Source organism: Sinocyclocheilus rhinocerous, unplaced genomic scaffold (assembly GCF_001515625.1).
Source record: "Sinocyclocheilus rhinocerous isolate Xijiao unplaced genomic scaffold, SAMN03320098_v1.1 scaffold173, whole genome shotgun sequence".
Taxonomy (NCBI): Eukaryota; Metazoa; Chordata; class Actinopteri; order Cypriniformes; family Cyprinidae; genus Sinocyclocheilus; species Sinocyclocheilus rhinocerous.
In genome coordinates, this window is record NW_015645056.1 from 297607 (window position 1) to 321783 (window position 24177).

Genomic DNA, 24177 nt, shown 5'->3' on the forward strand with positions numbered 1-24177 from the left:
GTTTTTCTGCTAAGTGTTTAGCCCAGAACAGATTAGATTAGTCTCTGTAGTTTGATATGATGTTATCATAATATAGTAAAGTATATCTGCTTTCATTCATCAGGATTTTTCCGGAGTCTCTGCGCTGGCTGCTTGCGACGCAGCAGTACAATCGCTCCAAATGGATCATGGAGCGCGTCGCCAAGAAGAACAACATCAACCTAGAGGAGGACGCAGAGGAGCTCATGACAGGTATACAAGCAAAGAGAAAACAAACACTGGACTTTTATAAGCTTTATAAGTTAATTAGGTTTAGAACTAGTGATCCCAACAGCTTACAGCTTTAATATAATAACCATATGTTTTAGATCAGATATACATTTGAAAGATGCATGCTGCAAAATATCTGAACAAAATCTGAACAATGGCAAAATGACTAAAAACATAATTTACCAGTCAGAGAAAACAATCACAACCAACCTCGCATTAAAAAATCAATCTGTGTAGAATACTTTCTAGATTTAGATACTGCAATGCAAACTAGTTTTTGACATCCTCAAAATACAAACTGTTGGCGCTTCAGATTCTATGGGCAACAAAGTGCGGCGTCATTCAGCTCATGTTTTAATTTACTAAATAATTCCGAAATGTTTTAAGGCTTTCAAAGAAAGCTTGACAGACTATTCTATGTCTTATTTTCCCAAAATGGGACAGTGAATAGATGGTCTTGATGCAGTAAACAGCGATTTCTACACATAACTTCATTCAAGCTTCTCTTACCGGAGAAAAATAAGTTGCTCAATTGCCCGTGTGGTTAATCCGCACAAATTAGTGTAAACTTCATTTTTAAAATCAGTATATAATAAGAGCAAAATTGCCTGCGATTCAAAATTCTCAGTAGGGCTGTCAAAATGACTGAAAAACGAAATTCGAATTTTCTACTTAAATATGATCAAAATTCGAATTATATTCGAATTTAAAAGGCATAATTTCAGTTGGCTTCTCTCCCGAGGCCACAAGAGGGCGAATCGAGCAAAATATTATGCACGTTTTTTCAAAGCGTAATAAAATAACACGACTATCTTTGAAAAAAAGTGCATAATGTTTAAAATAATGTTTATAAACCATATATAATTAATAAAGTTGCTTAAACAATTAGAAAAAAAAAAACAGCACCATGCATGCATGTATAGTTTAATACAAAGGACTGAAAACCAATCACAAATAGTAGGCTACTTTCTTTATTTAAAAACTTGAGATACAGTGGGATGGGGAAAAACCGCCATAACGTCTTTAGACATGTTTTTTCTAGTGGGTTCAACTGGATAGGCTAACAAAAGCATTCAAATGCAATCAATGACACATACATCGTCATGCATCTCGTGCGCCACTGATAAGGCTGCCTGACAGCTGACACAGACCTAAAATTCTGTGAGAATTAGGGCTGTCAAAAAAAAATTCGAATTTCAAATATTCGTCGAATTAAAATGAAATTCGAATTTTTTTGACAGCCCTAATTCTCAGTGAAATGCGCCGGTTGCACAACTGTTAAAATGTAGGCCTGTTCCCTGTTTTTCATAATGCATTTAAATGTCCAAGTGATTCACCATTATTTATATTCTTCCTCATGTTGTTCAACACTGATATGACTTTATTCTGTGGAATACAAAACCGGTTTAGCTAATCCCGTATCCTGCATTTACAAGACCTGAGTCACCGTCAGACGGAGGCGTGCACGATCTAAAGTCAACAGTTAGTTGTGTTCGTGGCTCTTACTGCTGGCAGTGTAAACATTTCAGGAGAAAAGTGCCCTGCAAAGGCAAAACCTAGTAACTACACCTTGATTTTTGTCATCCAGCATGTGAAAGCTGCAACCATTAATTGCATTAATTGTTGCATTAATAAAGTTTGTGACTTAATTCGTTGACAACCAATTGGAGCTGAAGTCCGCATTAAATCAAAATTTACCCTATTTGTTTTCTTAATGCATGTTAATGGGCTTGTTTTTATGCATTTAAATCCATGCATATGACCTCATTATCTTTGATCAAAATGTAATTCCTGTAACGTAACTTCAATCTGCTGACATTTGCGAGACTGTGCTACAGCTAAGCCAATTTCATTTATCACTGTATTCATTACAGTATGCAGTGCTTACTTTTCTCAGTCCTATAAGCAGCAATGAATGAAACGGATTTATCTTGTTCGTCACAATATCGTAGTAAAGTCAGTCATAGTAAACTACCTTTTCATGTCTAATTTAAAGGGATAGTTCACCCAAAAATGAAAATGTGATGTTTATCTGCTTACCCCCAGGGCATCCAAGATGTAGGTGACTTTGTTTCTTCAGTAGAACACAAAAGAAGATTTTTAACTCAAACCGTTGCAGTCTGTCAGTCATATAATGTAAGTGGATGGGAATCACGGCTTTGAGAGTCAAAAAACATACACAAACAAAACCAAATTAAACCCTGCAGCTCGTGACAATACATTGATGTGTAAAGACACGAAACGATCGGTCTGTGCAAGAAACTGAACAGTATTTATATCGGTTTTTACCTCTGATTTACCGCAATGTCCGAACTGTCCTGAGCGTGTTCGCGTCTTCTTCAGCCGGCGCGTGACGCGTCTTCTTCTTCTTCTTGCTTTACGGCGGATCGCAGACTTATAAGTGCATTACCGCCACCTATCTCTAAAATGGACATTGCTCATGATATGATGTATTATGAACAGCTGCAATTAAATTACAAAACTCAAGAATGTGGAATATGAATGTGAAGAAAACAGACTTCTTGTCAAAATGATTGAAGGCAATGTCATCCCTTTTGTTATCCCATAAACCTATTTTTTTTCTGAAATGTTTAATTCATTACATTTATATAGCGCTTTTAGGCACTCAAAGCGCTTTACATTGTCAGGGGGTATCTCCTCAGGGGGTTTGATTAAGCTGTTTGTTTTCTGCATTGATTTCAGAGCTAAACCAAGCCCTGCCAAAGCAAGCCAAGAAGACATGCATTGTGAAGATGGTTGGCACAAGGAACCTGTGGAAGAATATAGTAGTGCTCTGCGTCAACTCGTAAATATCTTTATATTATGCATAGGATGCTTAATAATGAAAAACATTCTGCTGAATTTAAAGGGGTAGTTCACCCAAAAAAATGTCAATTCTGCCATTTCCTCACCCTCATTTCCAAAACCAAAACTTAGAAAATCCAAAAAGGTCATAAAGGCGTCATGAAATGAATGATTCCTTATGAACGGAGCTATTTAATTAAAGTCTTGTGAAGAGATTCGCTTTATTTGATAAACAGCTTTAATGACCCTTTAGGATCTTGTAAGTTTTGGTTACATGGACTTTCAGTGGAGGGACAGAAACCTCTCAGGTCTCATTAACCCTCATAATGCATTCGGGTCTGTTTTGACCTGGAAGAGACACTTACAAAAAATGTTTAAAAAAAAAAATTTGCATAGCCTTTAGTGAGGGAAGGAAACTTTACATATACTCAGATCCTCAAAATACACATTAAAAAAAATGTGTTCGGGTAATTTTGGATGCCTGGGTGTAACATTACGTGTCAGAAATACTTTCTGTAAAACTACAAAAAAAAAAATTGCATAGCCTTTAGTGAGGGAAGGAAACTTACATATACTCAGATCCTCAAAATACACATAAAAAAAAAATCGGGTAATTTTGGATGCCTGGGTGTAACATTACGTGTCAGAAATACTTTCTGTAAAACTATCTATAAGTATCTCTGTAAAATGCTTTTTTTGTGTGTGGCTCATGTGTAATTTGAAATTCAAAACTGTAAATTTTTTCACATTCACTCATTAATGAGACGTTGCTAATGAGATACAATATGGAATTATGACTTGTTGTTCAGATCCAAATGGACTCAGAATGCAAAAAGATCTGGAATGCATTATAAGGGGTTAAATCTTTATTTGTGTTTCAAAGACAACGTTTTTTGGGTTTGGAAAGGCACGAGGGTGAGTGAATGATGGCAGAATTTTCATTTTAGGGTGAACTGTCCCTTTAACTCTGGCATCCAAAAACCTCTGTTTGTCTTTCAGACTGACAGGTTACGGGATACACCACTGCTTTGCACGCAGCCTGACGGAAGACCAGCCGACCTCCATCTTCTCTAATTTCTATGCCAAATACTACACCATGGGGGGCACTGCTGTGGCATCATGCGTGGCGCTCTGCCCTGCCGTGGGCGTGATGGGGCGGCGCGGGGGACTCCTCATGTTTATGATCATCACAGCCCTGGCCTCTCTCCTTCAGCTCGGCCTGCTAAACTGTGAGAGAACACACAAATCACAAACACACAGGACGACCCTCGGTGAGGGCTTAAACCCAACCAAACACAATCACTGTCGCACCGTTTAAGTCTTTAAAGCGCTTTAACACATCTGAGTTTCTGCCGGAGAAGCCGGCATGAGGCATGAAGCAGATTGTGTACAACAGGTTTTCCAGCAGAGTTTTGATAATGTTGGTATTTTAGAGGCTTTAGAAATGTGTGGATCAAATATGATACAGTGGGATCTATAGGGTTAAGCAGCTCACTCTCTATTACTGTCTGCCTGGTGTGCATGTTAACATTGTGAATGTATCACAAGCTCAAAAGCTGATCATTGATTTGCATGCTGTGCACATCCCGAGAGGACACGGCAGTGACGCAACTGATGGTCACGTGACAGCATGGGGATGTAGTATGTCTGTAGTGAGTTCATACTACACACATGCATTCTTTATATAGAACAAACCTTTTTAACGCTTACTAAGTTCTTCATCAACTATAGTACCTACTGTACTCTGACAGTATGTGATTTTGGACACAAAAAATCTGACTTTACCAGGTTTACTGCTGTCCTGCTCCAGAATTGCTTCCCGTAAAATTGCTCTCCAGTACTAAAATGCTGTTAAACCTGATGTGCACCACCAGACTTATGGTTTATAAATGACAGAAGAGCATATTAATGAAAGGGCTTAATTGGATTTCATCCCTGATCATTTGAAGCATACTGAGTTTTATATTCGTATTTATTAGCACACATGCATATATTTCATTACTAGCCTTGAGCTGCAAACTACTTTAGTTTCTCATTTGTTGTTTGATTTTTTCCCTCTATGTGATGCGTCCACGATGAATGAAGTGGTGGGGAAGTACAGTGTTCACCTGAATATTGGTAAAGTATAAACACTATGCTATTTATGCAGTTTTCTCTTTATTGCCATGTATAATAAGTAACAAAACACTATAATAATTCAGAATTTACACACTAAACTGAAAAAAAAATGTGACACTTTGGACCAGATGTACTGAAGCTTTTATTAACAGCAATCAGCAGTTTTTCAAATAATATTTTTGTATTTATTCACAAAAAAACAAATGTGTATAATAAGTAACAAAACACTATAATAATTCAGAATTTACACACTAAACTGAAAAAAAAAATTTGACACTTTGGACCAGATGTACTGAAGCTTTTATTAACAGCAATCAGCAGTTTTTCAAATAATATTTTTGTATTTATTCACAAAAAAACAAATAAATCAGTACTAAGTAGTTATTCGTTCACAGTTCACAAAATACTGCACAATTAGTACTAACCCCAATTTCAAGTGCAATGAAGTGACAAACAATAAAGGCAGAAGCTATTTGCACGCAAGGACGCCACATCCACTTAAATTAATATCAATTATTTGCCCATGAAACACTTTATTCCTACTCTTAAATACTTTTAGGCACTTCTGATATAATTGCATTTTTTATATAAATTACAGTCTAGCCTGTAAGCACTAATTTATTTTTCATTACATGTATGGACTAAGTTATGAAGAATAGCGGATTGAAGATGCTTTTTCTGTGTTGTACATATCTTCTGTAAGCAAATTTTTTTTTTTTTTTTGGTTGGCAAAAGATGCCTATGATCCTTTGGTCTTAATGTTTAATTTTAAGAGGATTCTTTTGTTATGTTCTCTTGTCTTTACACAGACAGGGATCTACAGTATTCAGAGATGTGATTTTTCCATTGTATTTCTATATTTTCCAATTTGAGATGTATTACCCACATTAATTGTGTAAAACCAATGAGGGGGAAAATAATGCATTTTCATATATATTTGTAACAATTTATTTCATGCATGGATAGTATAGCGTCCAACAGCATTGCACAAGCTAGCGGTGCCATCTAGTGACTGTGTGCAGAACACCCTTAGCGTCTCGGCCAGGGTCCTCTCCGCATGCGTGTGAATAAAAATCTGTGTTTGTGAGTTTATGAAAAGGTGATACTCACGAGTTCGGCGATAACTGGCCGTATGTTTCAGAGCGAATCGCGGCACTGTGTTCATTTACACACGAGCAGCTCATAATCCGCTGCTTCCAGTGCCTTGGAGTGGATCAGTTTGCCTTAGCGTCTCACAAACTCTGTAATTTGTGCAACTGCTGTGAGTTTTGATCACGTATGACATGGACCAGCTTCCCAAATTTGAGAATAGTTTATAAATCTGTTGTCAACAAAAGAAAAGCTATAAGATCTCTATATAAACTATAGAACCTCTACAAAATAAGACATTAGCATTGTTATTATTGTTACTACTAAATACTTTAGTTTACAGTACAATAGTATTATTGCGGTAGCACTTTATTTTACAGTCCCGTTCCTCATGTACATACTATGTACTTATTATAGTAATTACAATAACTAGGTAATAACTAGGTACTAACCCTGAACCTACCCCTAAACCTAACCCTACCCCATGTAGTTACCTTATATTACCAGTACTTTCTTAGGTACTGTAAGTACATGTAAGTACACATACTGTAAAATAAAGTGCAACCATTATTGCTATGTAGTAATATATTTATTTATTGTTTTAATGTTTATAATTTAATAAAAATATTTAAATTATTATTATTGTTGTTGCTGTTGTTGTTATTATTAACCCAAAACAAAATAAGCAATGAAGAAGAAAGAAAAAAAAAAAAGTTTAATTTGATAGTGAGCAGTAATTGGGAAAAAAGGCCTTCAAGCCTTTCTGTCAGGTTTCAAAGTACTTAATTTGACAGTTTAATTTAATTTGTGTGGGCTTTTGCCAATTCGTGTGGGCTTTTGCAATGGACACAAAAAATTTTTTTAAATAAAAAACATTGAAAAATTATAATTTTTCAAGAGATCCCCCTTTCAGCATAATTTCAATAAATATCATTACATGCACATTTGGTGAAAGCATTTTTTATGAGCTATACACCATTTTTATATTGTGCTGCTTATGTGATGTTTCTTTTTGAGAGAAAAAATTAGTAAATGACTCACCATGTTGTCTTTCTCACTCCCCACAGACGACTCTGGTACGCTGAACTCCAACTTTTCAATGGCTTTCTCCATCATTGGCATGTTCTCCTCCCACGCTGTCAGCAACCTAAGCATCTTTTTTTGTGCTGAAATCACCCCAACTGTGATTAGGTGAGCTAAACCACACGGACGACTTTTAAGATTATGGGAAAAAATCAAAAAGGTCAAAGATCTTTCTTGTTTGTATTGTATTGTAATTTGCATCTGATTTGTAAATCTTAGTGTGGCTGAGCCTAGCGCTTATTTTCATAGTTGCTTTTTGTGGATATTTTATTCCAGTTATGCCAGATGATAAAATGTGCCTAAAACCCCTTGATATTTAAAGTGCCTTTATTATGGATTATGAAAGGTTAATATTTTGGTTTTGGGAGTCCCCAACAACAGGTGGACATGCATGCAAAAAAAACACTTTCATTGTCTTATAATATGCATTTATTTTTACCTTATTTGCTCAACGACTTTTTTATTTTTCCAAAACCCTCTTTTGCGTGACGTTAATCTGCGGTGATTGGTCCGATTGGTCGATTTCATTTCCATTTCATGATAAAAGCAGCATTTGTGAGTGCGGTGCTGCTTTGTTTACAGCCGTTACCGGGGAAACAGCTATTTTACAGCTCCAAAAGCGACACCTAGTGGCAACGAATGAATTTGCATTTTCATTCAGCCCAACGCGAAAATCAAGTTTTCCCAGGTCTGCATGCGCAACAAGTGGGTGGGCAATATGCTAATGTTTCATGTTGACGTCAACATGAAACGGCTTGGGATTCGTTTTAAAAACGACTTATTTCAATGATTCAGTGTCAACGCTTTCTTTTGAGAAACAATAACTTTATACACGGTGCACTTTTAGATTTAAAACTTTGCAGGATGTTTTCATTCATTTAGAGCTGTGTTACACACTGCATGAAAAGTAATTTTTTAAAAATCCATAATAGGGGCACTTGTGTTTTGAAAAATATATTTTCCTTGTTCTTTGTGTGCTGTCTAGGGGTGGCGGTCTAGGCCTCGTCCTGGCCAGTGCTGGTTTTGGCATGCTGACGGCACCCATCATGGAGCTGCATAACCAGAAAGGCTATTTTCTGCATCACATAATTTTCGCCTGCTGCACTCTTATCTGCATCATTTGCATCTTGCTGCTGCCCGAGACTCGCAATCGACCGCTTCCAGAAACATTAGCGGACGGTGAAAGCTACACCCGCCAACCGTTACTGCCACCTCGCAAACCGGGCGAGCAACGCCTTTTGCTGACCAAGTCCGAGAGCCGCGAGTACGCGAGGGTAGGCGATACGCCTCTCCACGAAGCAGCTGCCACTGCTATTTCCACTATGGACTCCACAGCCTCATCCGCCATCGATCTTCAGATGCTCATTGATGCCCCCGGCCAGGCAGAGATATTCAGTATGAAGTCATTGACTTCTACCCAAGAGCCAGATGAAATCCAGCAAGAGTATCCCAGATCTGCATCCATGCCGGGAACCTCTGCCTCATCCGTAGAGCATCCTCTCCTTGCCTCTATCCCAAACACTTCAACCCCAATCGCTATCAATTACATTCAGACACCTAAACCAGAATCTCCAGCCGTTCTGCCTTCTTCAACTGTGGAAACTCCTTTGATCACCGATCCTTCCCTGGAGTCCCCTACTTCTTCCGATCTCCAAACTCCTTCGCTTTTAGATATAGGTACACCAGCTGCTGAATTCCCCTTGACTGTTGCTAATGATTTCAACATCCTAACTGAAGTGGGCTCTGCAGGTCCCACCCAAACCTTTCCTCTCTGCACATCCACTGGACAATCACCCACTCCGCCTTTAAACAACATCCCCCCCTCTTCCTCAATAGACTCTCCCGTTCACCTAGTCACTGAAATTCTGCCCTCTTCCCCAACAGAACTGTCTTTACCACCAATATCGGACCAGTCTGGTCAAGTTAATGCCATCCCAGCTCAATCCTTTTCTTCGCCCATAGATCCCGGCATTCCATTGTTACATTTAGTCGCCCAACCTGCGATTAACTCCATAGAATCTGGCCCCCCTTCACCAGCCGTATTGGAGCCAACGTTAAGTAATGGTACCACTCTTCTTGCCAATGTGGGTTCAGCTGCACCCCATGCCACAACCACTGACTCTGTTACAGAATCCAGCCACCCACTTATGACGAACTTGACTGTTTCCTCACCTATTGACTCAGGTACACCTTCAGACGTTGACTTGCCCATCACAGAAACCAACACTGCCAATGGGGAGACGTCTTCATGACGGACACGTTCGCTCTATAAGACTTGGTGGGCAGCCTTATTATCAAGAAGAAATTCTTGTCGTGGAGGCTCATGCCAGTCATTGTTAGAAGTATTTTTATTTTCAAGCAGCCATGACCCAAGAATGGCAATGCAAGGAGAAGGTATAAAAGGATTTGACTGAAAGGGAACAACCATAAGGGTCGATGCTCAAAGGGTTTTTACTCTCCGTTGGTTTCAATGACTTAAACAGCCTTCTTAGGGGCCGTTCACACAGAGCGCGTTTTTCTATTCCAAAGCGCTATTTTCCATTGTTTTTCTATGTAAACACGGTTGACGGATGTGTATGACGCGTCTCGCACATGATTTTTAGCGTTATTATGGTAGGACAGTTATTAGACAGGAAGCAAAGTGTGGGAGAGAGAGGGGGACGGGATTGGGAAAGGTCTGTGAGCCAGGACTCGAACTCGGGATGCCCGAAGCGCAATGGCGCTATCTGTCGGCGTGCTGCCCACAAGGCTATTGGCGCCGACTATCGCCACATTCTTAAGATGTGGTGTCAAAAGAATTTCAACTTTTACACACAGTGTCAGTTCCAAAACATTGGACCAATCAGACGACCCTGGAGGCGGGGCAAGAGTTGCAAGCTTTTGTTGACAGTAAGTTGGCATGGCAATTGTTTAATTTGACAGAAAATGGTGCAGCGCAGAATGCCTCCTCCGAAATGTTTCCAAGTTTTTAGATGTAAAGACGCATTCTGTGTGAACGGCCCCTTACGGTGGTGCCAGTAACTGCTTTTTGGGCAGCTAGATCCAAATTCCCATGTGTTATCATTGCGCTTGTGTTATTACGAACACTAAGACCAATGGTGACAAGTTCCCACTCTGGAATTTGATATAGTCTAGTAATTACTGATATCTGCTTGTTTGATGATAATGAACAACAGGTAGGATCACATTAGTCAAATGGGATTAATTCTGAGTCATTTTCTCTCAATCATTTGACTCTATTAAATTTTGCGATATTCAGGTGGGAATACGGCATCTGTGAAGTCCAGTATCAAAGGGAATTTCTCAAAAGTCCAAACACTGTATATTTAACACTGGGAATGTTTGCCAATGTGTCTTGAAGTGGAAGGCAAATACCTCTATGAATTAGGTGTCGAAGAAACACCAGTTTCTGTGTTCAAAAGAATAAGTGCAGACAGATATGCATATTTCCAAACCTGATGTAAAATAGACACTACACAGAGACTGCTCAAAATGGTATTTGTGTGGTATGTTTTATTAAGCTAATGCTTTTTAAGATAATCACTAGATTCTGGTGGGGGGGGGGGGGAAATAATTTTGAGGAATACAGATGATGTACTTCATGGCTGTGTGTCTTAACCACAATACACTCAATCAAGTGTATGCAACAGACGTATTGTGAATGTGAAAACTTTTGTAATTTATGCTATTGTGGTACTGATGTACAGTGGTACTGACTGCTTAAAAAAAGATTTTAGGTTACTATGTCTGTATCAATGAGTGTATGCCCATTGGTATTTTGTTACCATGTCTGTGGCATTTTATTGTTCACAGTGACAAAAAAAAAAGCATGTGAACATGAAAAAAATGAAACTTTCAATGAATGACGTTGACGTAATGAGACTACAATTGTCATCTTTCATTTGTGGTACATTTATACCCACAGCAATAATATATTTATAATGTGCGACCCATGCCATGAGTTTAAATCATTTTTTAAATTGTTAAAAATCAGTAAAGAATACTAATATTTCATTCTAATTTTTAATTGCTAAAAATATCCCCTTTCCATTTTCCATGTTCCATTTATGTAACATTACTTTGGATAAAATGAAAAGAATGTTTTAAAATGATTGTGGCATATTCTTAATCATTCCAGCTAATATTTAGTTTCTTTTTACTTTCAATAAATAGTATTATTGCCCTGAAGTATGTCAAATTTGTAGAAAGGGTTTTGATTATTTTTGTCATTTAAATGACATCTTTTGTATTTCGAGTTATTCCAAAGACGGTGCATTTTCTTCTCAAATATATACCATGGCCTTCTTCTGCTGTATCTGCTGACCTGCTTTAGCTTTTGCTACTGTTGTTACATTTGCTATATACACATTATGAGTGATGATGAGTCATTCATTTTCAAGCATGTTACATCAAAAGAACAATCTCAAAAGAAAAATCACACTTTTTCAAAATTTGCAGTCACAATGTGACTTGTTAGCATGATTTGGCTTTGAGATTTGTCTAAACTGTTTAAAGCAATACAAAGACTCACATTTTGAAGGTCTTAAGTCCCAAAAGGGATTCAGCATTTAATGAAACTGATTTCCTAGCCAAGAATTTTGGAGAAAGATAAGGCCAGAAAAATATTTAACACAAGTGTGCAAATACTGACGTGAATCTTCGGCCAGTGCATGCTTAACATGAGCTCTTTTATTGTTCCTCTTAATAATCAATGTTTATGAGAGCAATAGTTTTACCTTCAGTGCTTGTGCCACATTAGTTTCAAGATTATTCAAACTGTTGATTTGCCATGAGAGTAGTTGATCTGAAAGAGTCTGCTATAATGCTTATTGCAGCAATGCTGAGAAAAAAAATGCATACTTGCAATCTAAAGTGTCAAGATTGTAATTCAAAGCACAAAACAGCCACACATGAATTTGTGCTTGTGTAGCTAGAATTATTTGTGTTCATTTACTTGGAGAAGGTATGTTTTGGGCCAAATCTCTTCCACAACGTTGAATTCTCAGCTCACTATTTGACACTAGACATTATGAATTATTCATTAAGGTCAAGTTCAAAAACAACAGTCCAATTTAACATTTCGAACAGGTTAAATGCCGTAGTTCAAAGTCTTGACCCTTAAAGGCAGAGTAAGTGATTTCTGGTAGCCAATGTTGATATTTGAAATCACCAAAACAAACACGCCCCTACCCCAAAAGGGTCTTGCCCCTATTTTGATAGCTCCGCCCCACATATACGTACGCAACCCAGGCAACGATTAGTTCTGTGAAACAAAGCAAAACCAATATTATCTTTTCCGCAGACGTTTTCCTCTTTTGTTTTTTATCCGCCATCTCTATCTTTCTGTCGCTCGGCTCGGCTAATGTCCGTCCCATGCACTGAAAGCTCTCTCCTCCACATCACGAGTAGACACGCCCCTTATTGCTGATTGGCTACAAGTTTGTTTTGCGATTCGGCCCGAATCAGTTTTCTAAAGTTTTTTTGAAAAATCACATACCCTGCCTTTAAGAATACACATAAGAAAGCTATATTGTGACGACTCTTCCATAGGCAACTCGCGCACAAAAGCCAGTCTTATGCATAGCATGCGAAGATTGACCGTTAATAAGAGAGAACAGGTGCAGTGTTTAACATTGAGGTGCACTTCACATTTGCAGATCAACCACTAGATATGAACCACATCAAACTGACCTCTTTTAAAGCTAGTAATCTGATCTGTCTGATGTGATCTAGGAGAAATTAATGTTAGAGCCCATGCAAACTCTTTTAAATTCAAATTTGTGATTACTTGAAAAGGGTATCTAATACAGGTATTCCCTCAGAATGTAAGAAACAAGAATACTGAGGATGAATGTCAAAAAAAAGATTGTTTTGGGGTTTAATGTACATTTTTTAACATAATGCACATGTATATAAAGTCATATGTGTCGTCGTAATATATGTTATTGAATAAAATATATTTATTGATACATTTACTGGTTTACTGATGAATGTGTAAATATGTTGCCTGATAAAATACAGTCTACAGAATAATAATGCAGAATTATATATATATATATATACACACACTAAGCACATCCACAAATGGGATAGAAACATTTCCACAGATAGATAAGCAGTCCAAACAGGCTAAGAGACATGGAAATGAATTAGAATTAGAATTAGAAATGGCCTGGTCTGCCTCAGCGGTCTAATAACAGCGTTCATCAATCTGGAAATGACTGAGATGGCCAATCAAATCAAAGGTTTTTTTATTGTACAGAGAAGCTGAATATGATTTTTAGTGTAGCGCCCCCTTCAGTCCTAGGTGTATCTACACTTTGGAATTGTTGACGCTAGAACCCAGATTCGTTTAATTGTGTCTCTCGACGTAATTTTACTTAAAGTCAAAATGTGACCCTGCTTTTTTATACTACTTCTTACAAAGTGCAACGCTGACCCCTGTAAATTGCTTTCCAAAAAATATAGCTACCTATCAGTTCTTTTTAAAATGACACGCTATGTAGCAAAAATATAAAATGAATTTATTTAAAAGAAAATAGACAAAAGGAATCAAAGATGAATCAAAATCTGTTCTCTCAACTTAAAAATAAGCTTTTATCTTCAAATACAGTGCTTGCTTTGACTTTTTCCCCTGTTGGACAACAACACACTTCAAGGGTTAAACTTTTACACAAATATCAAAATAAGATTTTTTTCACTGAATCACTCTTCCAAATTAAACCTCAGTTCTTTCCCCTTCGGAAGTACAAATCTGTCACCAATCAGTGTAAACCAATATATCAGTGTTCTTTGGAAAACTTAAAATATAAATACAGTAAGTAAACAAACTTTAGATTTAGTTAGAAATACCAATGTAACCCTTTACTGACATACTTTCAATGAGTCAGAGTATTAAACCACTATATGGTTCAAAAATAGAAAAACAGCTTAATGTGGGCCCACTACACTCACTCACTTACACACACACACACACCCCGTTAGCAGGCCTGAAATGTCGCTGGTGTGCGTTGAGGCCAAGTGAAACCTAAAATGGCCGCTTCGCTCTCGAAGAGCACAAATAAAACAGACAAAATGCACCTGAATGAACTTGAAAGAGTTCAAGGATCCCGTCACCTGTCAGATCAGTTCACGTGAGGCGGTGATCGGTCGGCAAACTCCGTGACACTCCCGCGATGCCAGAGGAACCCCGAACCACTCGGCGATTAGCAGCGCTATCTGGATTTCCTCAATGCACTTCACAGTCAATGCAACAACAGTCTGTGGCAATCACTCTGATGACCTCTAGCTCTCTTACAGTCGCTGATTTAAATGATAAACTTGATTTAAGTTTCTCACCAGCAATTCACGTTAGTCCCATTTACTGTAATGGCTATCAAGCATAAACCCCGCATTTCTTCTGAATCGCGTCGCATTGACTTCTTTGTGGCGTCGTGTTGACTTCACAATAGAATAATATGCTAGTTAACACTTAAACGATACAGTTCTGACTATGTTCATCACAAAATAAAGTGATGCATTTTCTGTTATCATACCGACAACATCACCTACGCACTTCTTTTTTCAACCCCTCTCTCACACCCCCGACTGACATCCTCGGTGGCCAATCACAGTTGCCCTACTTGACATTAGGCGGGATTAAGTCACTTTTCAACCAATAACATTAAATCAAACACAACTTCTTGACACAGACATGTCTGAACAGGTACATTTTTTATATTAAAAAAAATATAGAAACACTTCTGTCAAAAGGGAAAAAAATAAGTAAATAAATAAATGTAAATAAATGCTAATATTAATAATAAATTAACCCAGGGTTACATCAGGGTGACACATCAGTTTTAATGGGAATGGGTGCGAGTTAAGATGCAGATTGCCAGTATATAGTTTATCTTTGACAACTGTTTTACGATAGAAAATGTTAAACAACCAACAGTATAACACCCAGGAATGCAATATGCTCCAGTAAATGGATATATTTTCTCAAGTTTCTTGTGAAGCATTGTGTGAACTGGGTGATCATGAGAAAGTCTATCAAAACACAGGTCAGATCCTTCAGGCATAGACACACAGGATCATTATTCATTTAAAAGGGTCATAGGATGCTACATGCACTTTTACAAGTAGTTTGAACTGAAATGTGTGTTGGCAGTGTGTGTACACAACCACCCTATAATGATAAAAATCCACCCAGTGTTTTTTTTTTAATCTGGTTAAATGTTTTCCCCTTTCTCAAATCGAGCCGATGAAATTTTAACCAAACTATGTTACAGACTTTTCATTAATACCCTAAAGAATCATATCAACTTGTGGAAAATGGGCATCCTATGACCCCTTTAACAAGCCGATTCTTCAGCTGACGAAATGTCTTTGGGAAAAAAAGTTCAGTAGATAAAAACTCCATAAAATAATTGATGAAAATGACATGATCTAGGACCTTTATTATTTACGTACCATTGTACAAACTGTAAGTCTGTCCCTCACAAACAGGTTTCTGTTTTATTTTATATTTAAGACCAAAGCAAGCTTTTCAACTGAATGTCATGTGCTATATATATCATTGTGAAATTTCAAGATAATTGTCAAATTATGCAAACATTTTTCACATTAAATGCTAGTTATGAAATTAGCCATAGCAACACAGTTTTCTTTTTCGACAATTTATTCCATGCTTAACATAATCATTTAATCACCTCTAAAATAGTTGAAAATTCTAGCCTACATAATCAAAATGTGAAGGTTTGGCCAATGGAGAGTAAAATAACTAATTTAGAGCAATCAATTTAAAACCCTTCTCAAAATATTTAATAAGGGCAACACACTGAGCACTACATTGTTTAAAATGGTAACCACAGGCTTCCGCGTGGCTAAGCATGTAAGCTACAGTTATTGTCAGTTATAAAAGTTATGATATATATATATTTTTTTATCTAACACAACGCCTCACATTTGCAATGTAGAGTCTCGCTGCCCTCTGCAGGAAAGATGTGGGAGTAAATAAATAAATATTAGTTTTGAATATGAAATAGAAACAAAACTAGGATTTCAACAAACTTATACGTCATATTAATCAACATTTTGAGGCAGGTGTGCGTGTTTTCTGGCGTTTTCACGTAAACGCAGAGTCAGCGTTTGTGACGGAGGAACACGCGATGCTGCAGCACGTCGTCCACTGCGTCAAACCCGCGGCTCGTGATTGGCTGCCGGCGAGAGAGAGAAGAGGAGACCGAGGAGCTCAGAGCCGCATCAGCTGCAGACACGCCGCATCCGCATCCTCACACACAGCAGCGCAATGAGGGAAATCGTACATATTCAGGCCGGACAGTGTGGCAACCAGATCGGTGCCAAGGTAAGATCATATACATCACATAAGGTTTAGTAGATTAGATGTGGAAGCAGTATCTTCCATTTTATTATTGTAAAATAAATAATGCAAAGTGTTTTACGAATCACTTTGCTATAAATTGCAAGAAAATCCTTCAGGTGCTTGTGTTTTATGTGGCATCTTCTGATCTGAATGGGTGTGGTGAAGGTCTGCAGTGGCTCTGTGCAGGACTCAGTAACATCGTTCAAATGGGAAAACTGCTGCATCGAGTAACGAATGTGAATGGACATGATGTAGCTATTCAGCATTCAGTTGTAAAACATTTTGTGCATTTCAGTTTTGGGAGGTGATCAGTGATGAACACGGAATCGACCCCACTGGCAGTTATCAAGGTGACAGTGAACTGCAGCTGGAGAGGATAAATGTTTATTACAATGAGGCATCTGGTAAGCAGTTGAGTCAATGATGCTACTGTATATGTCAGTCAGAGTATTTTGATGTGCCAGTCAGTTTTTGATGAGATATACTGTGTGCATTTATTAGGTCATGGTTTTGCCAGCTCTGCTTACTTGACTATAGACCGCAGCTGTCAGTTATTGACTAATACAGAGGCGAGGCCCATCTGACCGCCGCCTTATAGGCTACATTATAGATTTTCAATTTTAGATTGGTTTAGGTTTCACCCGACTTGATTACTGCCCATCTTTTTGTCCACGGTTTGCTTAAAAGATGACAAATTTGGCTTGCATTTCTGTGGTTTTAAACATCAATCCGTCATAACCCTATGTGAATGCATTAAAGGGGTCATATGATGCTGCTAAAAAGAACATTATTTTGTGTATTTGTGGGATATTAGCACAATCATTCAACAATACCCAGATGTGCTTTTATGGTTGTAGAGAAAACCGTTTATCTGTAGCTGCTGTTGTCCTCAAAAGGGTGAAGCAGGGCAGGGAAGATGGATGATGTTGCACTTATTTAAAGAGGGTCAGCATTTACGATACAGACATCTTACCAAAGTAGTAATGAAATAAATTATGCATACATTAAATTCATTTATAATTAGTTATATGTATTACATGCACCAACTGTAAAATCAAATTCACTTACATTAATTTTCTAATTCATGAACATGAAACTGAATCTGTTTTTTTTTAGATTGGATGTTTCAACCTTTCGATGTTTACACCAAACCTATTTTATTTAACAGAAAGCAAATTTGTCCCTCGTGCCATCCTGGTGGACCTGGAGCCTGGCACCATGGACTCGGTCCGCTCTGGCCCATTTGGACAAATCTTCAGGCCAGATAATTTTGTGTTTGGTATGTTTATTACACATTATTAATCCCATTATTAATCCTGTACAAATACAAGAGGCTTAAAGCTTAAAACTATAAATCTCCTTCCTTAGTTGTCTATAAAATAATAAACTGGGCCTAAAGATGCTGAGAGTGATGAAAAAGCACCATAAAAGCAGCCAATAAAATTTGTGTGCAATATTCCATATCTTCTAAAGCTTTAGAACAGCACAAGATGAGAAACAGACTGCTTGTTATTCACTGAAAATCCTACACTGCCGTTGCTCCAAACCCTCAGTCATGCTTACATTCAATCCCAATATTGTACATGCATAAGCAAAAAAAAAAAAAAAGCATCTTGACCACATCAGCAATGCAGCGATATTTCTATCTATGTCGTGGACTCATGCACAAACAACAGCACATGCTAGTAATTGAGTACTCAAATTGAAGGATCCACTAGATAGTGTGCATGCACTGATTGCGTCCATCCACACACACTGTTAGTTAAGTATACTTTCAAAGACTTAAGGCTCAGATATACTTAAGCGAGATCCAAGAACAAATGGATGTATCAATTTTTAACTAAATCTGGTCAAAACAATATTCATTTGGAGTTTGTTTTTTCGGCTTGAAACAACTTCCGGCGCAAACCCGCTAACACTGCACAGTTCGTCACACTCTATTCAAGTCTTGCGATCTCTAGTAATGAGCTGATGAGTTGAATCAAGTGTAGGAGATGAAAGAGATATCCAAAACATGCAGTGAGGAGGGTACCCCAGGACAGCTTTAAAGATCTAAACACCACTCCCAACAGCATGGGTGGTATCGGATTATTCAAACAGTAAAATGCTGTTCAAGTATTTCACATTTTGTTTACCACCTGAACGAAGAATGAAACCTTTGCTGTTGGTATATTGCTGAATTTACTCAAGATGGAGTGGATCATAAAAACACAGTACACCTATTTCTTAACAACCTCTGGTTTATAGTTTAAACCAGGTTATCGCCTACCCTAACTCGTCTTTGATGCATGCTCAAACTTGGTGCAACTTTACAAGCCAAATTTGAATGAGACTGGAGAACTTGGTGGAAGAGAAAACTGTGATCTAAATAGTGACCTACATTTCCATCTATTCCTTACACAGCCAGAACACATCATCTGGACTACTTTTATGGTGCTGTTTTTGTCATAGCTCAACAGCCCACACCCATCCCCATAATGAAAAAACATACGTGTAGAAAATGTTGTGTTCCACAGAGACAAATGTCATACTGCTTTAGAGCAAAATTAGTGTGAGTAAATGATGATTCAACTAACCCAGGTTTTCTGGAGGCACACCAACAATACGCATTTTGGATGTCACCCTTTTCTGACCCTTCATTTTTGGTTTTGAAGTCTCAAACTAACAAATTGATTAGTGGAATCAGGTGTGTTTGATTAGGAAAAGTTAGTTTTGGTGTGCCTCCAGGAACAGGGTTGGGAAACACTAAAGCTGGTCGCACGCTGGACGAGAAGCGCTTCTCGTCTGGTGTGCGACCAGCTTTAACCAGGGATCTCCAACCCTGCTCCTGAAGGGCTACTGTCCAGCAGACTTCAATTCCAACCTGATCAAACACAACTGCTTGCAATTGTCAAGCAACCCTTAACACCTTGTTAGCTGGTACATGTATGTTTGGTTGAGGTTGGAGCTGAAATGTACAGGACGGTAGCTCTGCAGGAGCAGGGTTGGAGACCCATGCTGTAGAACAGTGGTTCTCAATCCTGGTTTTGGAGAACCCCCAGCACAGCACGTTTTTGATGCCTCTCTTATCTGACACACACATTTGAGGTCTTGGAGTCTTTACTAATGAGCTGATGAATTGAATCAGGTGTGTTTGATTAGGGAGACATCTAAAATGTGCAGAGTGTGGAGGTTCTCCAGGACCAGGAATGAGAACCAGTGCTCTAGAACTGCGGTTCTTAATCCTGGGCCTCGTGACCCCCCCTGCTCTGCACATTTTGTATGTTTCTCTTATCACTTCAGAGGTTTGTTCCATTCGACCGTAAGTGCACTGCAAAGTGGACATCACAGGATATTCCGCCATGATTCCAGTTCGAAAGGAGCATACATGTTCCATTCAAAGGGCTTTAACGTTGTGCGAGACCTGACTATGCAAATTTCTTGATTACGGTTAAATAACCCTTCACACTTCTGAAGTAATTTTTGTCTGTGTGTGAAGACACTGCAGGTAGTGATGTAGTGCAAATCCGTGATCTTAAGTGAACTTCAGCCAATTAAGAACTGTTGCTCTAGAATATTTTGTGTTCCACCATAGCTTTAGGCATGGCAACAGGCATGGGCAAACTCGGGCCTGAAGGGCCGGTGTCCCTGCAGAGTTTAGCTCCAACACTAATTAAACACACCTGAACAAGATAATCAAGGTCTTGCCAGGTATACGTGAAACTTCCAGGCAGGTGTGTTGAGGCCAGTTGGAGTTAAAGTCTGCAGGACACCGGCCCTCCAGGACCAAATTTGGTGACCCCTGCTTTAGAACAACACTAGGTTAAGTAAATAAATTTTTTTTGGTCAACTAACCCAGTGATTCCCAACCCTGTTTCTGGAGGCACACCAACAGTACAAATTTTGAATGTCTCCCTTAATTAACCCATTCATTTTAAGTTTTGAAATCTCAACTAACAAGCTGATGAGTGGAATCAGGTGTGTTTGATTAGGAAAAGTTTGAAAATTTGTAGTTTCGGTGTGCCTCCAGGAACAGGGTTGGGAAACTCCAAACCTGCTCCTGGAGAGCTACCGTCCTGCAGACTTCAGTTTCAAACTTGCTCCAACACACCTGCCTGTAATTATCAAGTAACTCTGAACACCTTGATTAGCTGGTACAGGTGTGTTTGGTTGGGGTTGGAACTTAAATCTGCAGGAAGGTAACTCTCCAGCAGCAGGGTTGGAGAGCCTTGAATGAAACTAACCTTCCTCTTCCAACCAGCCGGAGTTGTTAATTTGAATCAACCTCTGTGTTTAAACTCGGACACGTGGGCTTTCTTTCAGGTCAAAGTGGAGCTGGGAACAATTGGGCCAAAGGCCACTACACAGAGGGAGCAGAATTAGTAGACTCCGTTCTGGATGTGGTACGCAAGGAGTCCGAGAACTGTGACTGCCTGCAGGGCTTCCAGCTCACACACTCCCTGGGCGGAGGCACTGGTTCTGGGATGGGCACCCTCCTCATCAGCAAGATCCGTGAGGAGTACCCTGACCGTATCATGAACACTTTCAGCGTCATGCCTTCCCCCAAAGTGTCGGACACAGTGGTGGAGCCCTACAATGCTACGCTCTCTGTGCACCAACTGGTGGAGAACACCGACGAGACCTTCAGCATTGACAACGAAGCACTCTACGACATTTGCTTCCGCACACTTAAACTTACCACACCTACTTACGGCGACCTGAACCACCTTGTTTCAGCAACAATGAGCGGAGTCACCACCTGTCTGCGATTCCCAGGTCAACTTAATGCCGACCTCCGCAAGCTGGCAGTCAACATGGTGCCCTTCCCTCGCCTCCACTTCTTCATGCCCGGATTTGCGCCCCTGACAAGTCGGGGTAGCCAGCAATACCGCGCTCTTTCAGTGCCAGAGCTAACACAGCAGATGTTTGATGCCAAGAACATGATGGCAGCCTGTGACCCACGACACGGCCGCTACCTCACCGTGGCAGCCATCTTCCGTGGTCGCATGTCTATGAAGGAGGTGGACGAGCAGATGCTGAGCGTCCAGAACAAGAACAGCAGCTATTTTGTTGAATGGATCCCAAATAACGTCAAGACGGCAGTCTGCGACATCCCACCACGTGGGCTAAAAATGTCCGCCACGTTCATCGGCAACAGCACAGCCATCCAAGAGCTGTTCCGCAGGATTTCAGAGCAGTTCACCGCCATGTTCAGACGCAAGGCTTTCCTGCACTGGTACACTGGCGAGGGAATGGATGAGATGGAGTTCACAGAGGCAGAAAGCAATATGAATGACCTGGTCTCCGAGTACCAGCAGTACCAAGATGCCACCGCTGACGAAATGGGCGAGTATGAGGAGGACGATCTTGAAGACGAGGAGGATGCTCGCCATTGAGACAGCTGATAGCCAAGTAGATGTAGTTTTCAAAACCATTGCTTTTAGTTGATCTGAAAATTTCCATAGAAATGTAAAACAGTGCCGCTACGCCATAATTCAAAAGGTGCTACTGTGTTTAATTGATGTTCAGGAAAGATACAAGTTAACAGTCATTCAGTGAACAGCGATCAATCCATCTTGGGGAACAAAGGGTACATTAAGACATGTTTTGTAACATGCTTCAAACTGCAGTTGCCAAATAAAATAAAGTGGTCACTAATATAAATGAGTCTCCTGTCAAAATGGTTCGATTCATTTTTACACATTCATTCATGAAACTCAATCACAAAAAATAAAAAAATCTGACCTTTAGCCGGATGACTATAAGTAAGGTAGATTCATAGGTTGATTCCCCTAAAGCAGGGGTTCTCAACTCTGGCCCTCGAGGTCCACTTTCTTGCAGAGTCTAGCTCCAACCCTAATCAAATACACCTGAACAAGCTAATCAAGTTCTTCAGGATTTCTAGAAGGTTACAGCTAAACTCAGCAGTAAAATGGACCTCAAGGGCCAGAGTTGAGACCCCCTGCCCTAAAATTTTAACGCTGCGACTCTGTCACAACACTGCTGTTTGAGGATCCCGACCAGCCCGACTCACCAATGGCCAAAATTTGGGGGAGAAACTACCCATTTGTCAACCAATGGCAGATGGAGGGAGGTTAATGGGAAACCTTTCTTAAAACATGCAAACAAGAAAGCAGGGTTGTCAGGTCAGCGAAACAATCCCAATTGCTATTCAAAACTATCCCAAAACTAGACCAATCACATTTTTCTGTGGGTTTCCCCTCCGTCAGGGGTCTCCTCAGTTGGAATAGCATTCTGGGGGCGACTGCTTTAACCCGCAGCAAGAGTGTAAAATAATGCCCGGAAAGTGGCACGTCTGGTAACCTTAGTGTAAAAATTGCCCAATTCAAGAAAGCCACTTAAAGAGTTAGTTGACCCAAAAATGAAAATTCTGCCATTAATTACTCACCCTTATGTCGTTCCAAACCCGTAAGACCTTCATTACTCTTCAGAACACAAATTAAGATATTTTTGATAAAGTCTGAGCACAGAAAATACATCCAGAAACGTAGCAAGGACATCTGTAAAATAGTCCATGTGACATCAGGGGTTCAAACCGTAATTTTACAAAGCTACGAGAATACTTTTTGTGCACAAAGAAAACAATAATAACAATTTATTCATCAATTCTTCTCCCAGAGTTACCATTTTGGAGAGTGGCCCAGAACGTAATCAGCGTTATTTACGTTCTGTAGAAAGCGCGTGCATGAAGACAGTAACTTGGGGAGAAGAATTGATGAATAAATTGTTATTATTGTTTTCTTCGTGCACAAAAAGTATTCTCGTAGCTTCGTAAAATTGAACCACTGTTGAACCACTGATAGCACATAGACTATTTTACCGATGTCCTTGCTACGTTTATGGACCTGGGAACATTGCAGTTGCATTGCTGTTTAGGGAGGGTCAGAGTGTTCTTAGATTTCATCAAAAACATCTTAATTTGTGTTCCTAAGATGAACGAAGGTCTTACAGGTTTTGAACGACATGAGGGTAATTAAATGACAGAATTTTCATTTTTGGGTGAACTAACCCTTTAAGACGTGTTCGTGTTTACATGTACTGTTAATGGCTACCTCTTAATACCTTTATACCAGGGGTGTCCAAACCTGTTCCTGGAGGGCCACTATTCTGTAGAGTTTACAGTTTAGAGTTCTAACTAGGGATGCACCGATACCGATACTGGTATCGGGCCCGATACTGGCCTCCTGTACTCGTTAAAATGCCCCGATACCAAACGCCGATACCACACAGCATGTGATAAGCGCCATATTTAAACAAAGAAACACTGACAACAGACAGCAGAAAGGAGTTATGTAAGACGTGTTCGTGTTTACATGTACTGTTAATAGCTACCTCTTAATACCTTTATACCAGGGGTGTCCAAACCTGTTCCTGGAGGGCCACTATTCTGTAGAGTTTACAGTTTAGAGTTCTAACTAGGGATGCACCGATACCGATACTGGTATCGGGCACGATACTGGCCTCCT

The 24177-nt window shown here is 39.3% G+C and overlaps 2 protein-coding genes across 2 annotated transcripts in view; both read left to right on the forward strand.

The window, feature by feature from the left end:
* Positions 1-10035, forward strand: part of slc22a23 (solute carrier family 22 member 23) — a 53155-nt gene extending 43120 nt beyond the window's left edge. Inside the window, exons 5-10 of the mRNA XM_016508264.1 lie at positions 104-231; positions 2953-3055; positions 4054-4283; positions 5140-5172; positions 7329-7452; positions 8330-10035. Coding sequence (XP_016363750.1) covers positions 104-231; positions 2953-3055; positions 4054-4283; positions 5140-5172; positions 7329-7452; positions 8330-9596 — 1885 coding nt within the window. The 3' untranslated portion in view covers positions 9597-10035. The remainder of the gene's footprint in view (positions 1-103; positions 232-2952; positions 3056-4053; positions 4284-5139; positions 5173-7328; positions 7453-8329) is intronic.
* Positions 10036-16532: 6497 nt separating this feature from the next.
* Positions 16533-22350, forward strand: tubb2 (tubulin, beta 2A class IIa). The gene is made up of 4 exons (XM_016508265.1): positions 16533-16693; positions 17007-17115; positions 17880-17990; positions 21014-22350. Exons 1-4 carry the CDS (start codon positions 16637-16639, stop codon positions 22084-22086), a joined length of 1350 nt encoding a protein of 449 aa, XP_016363751.1. The 5' UTR covers positions 16533-16636; the 3' UTR covers positions 22087-22350.
* The last annotated feature ends 1827 nt before the right edge of the window (positions 22351-24177 follow it).

Bases quoted from the DNA above. Each gene is read 5' to 3' on its own strand.
- tubb2 (XM_016508265.1), top strand. From the start codon at position 16,637: ATGAGGGAAATCGTACATATTCAGGCCGGACAGTGTGGCAACCAGATC. The intron at 17,116-17,879 runs GTAAGCAGTTGA...TTTATTTAACAG, and splicing joins TTATTACAATGAGGCATCTG to AAAGCAAATTTGTCCCTCGT. The intron at 17,991-21,013 runs GTATGTTTATTA...GCTTTCTTTCAG, and splicing joins GCCAGATAATTTTGTGTTTG to GTCAAAGTGGAGCTGGGAAC.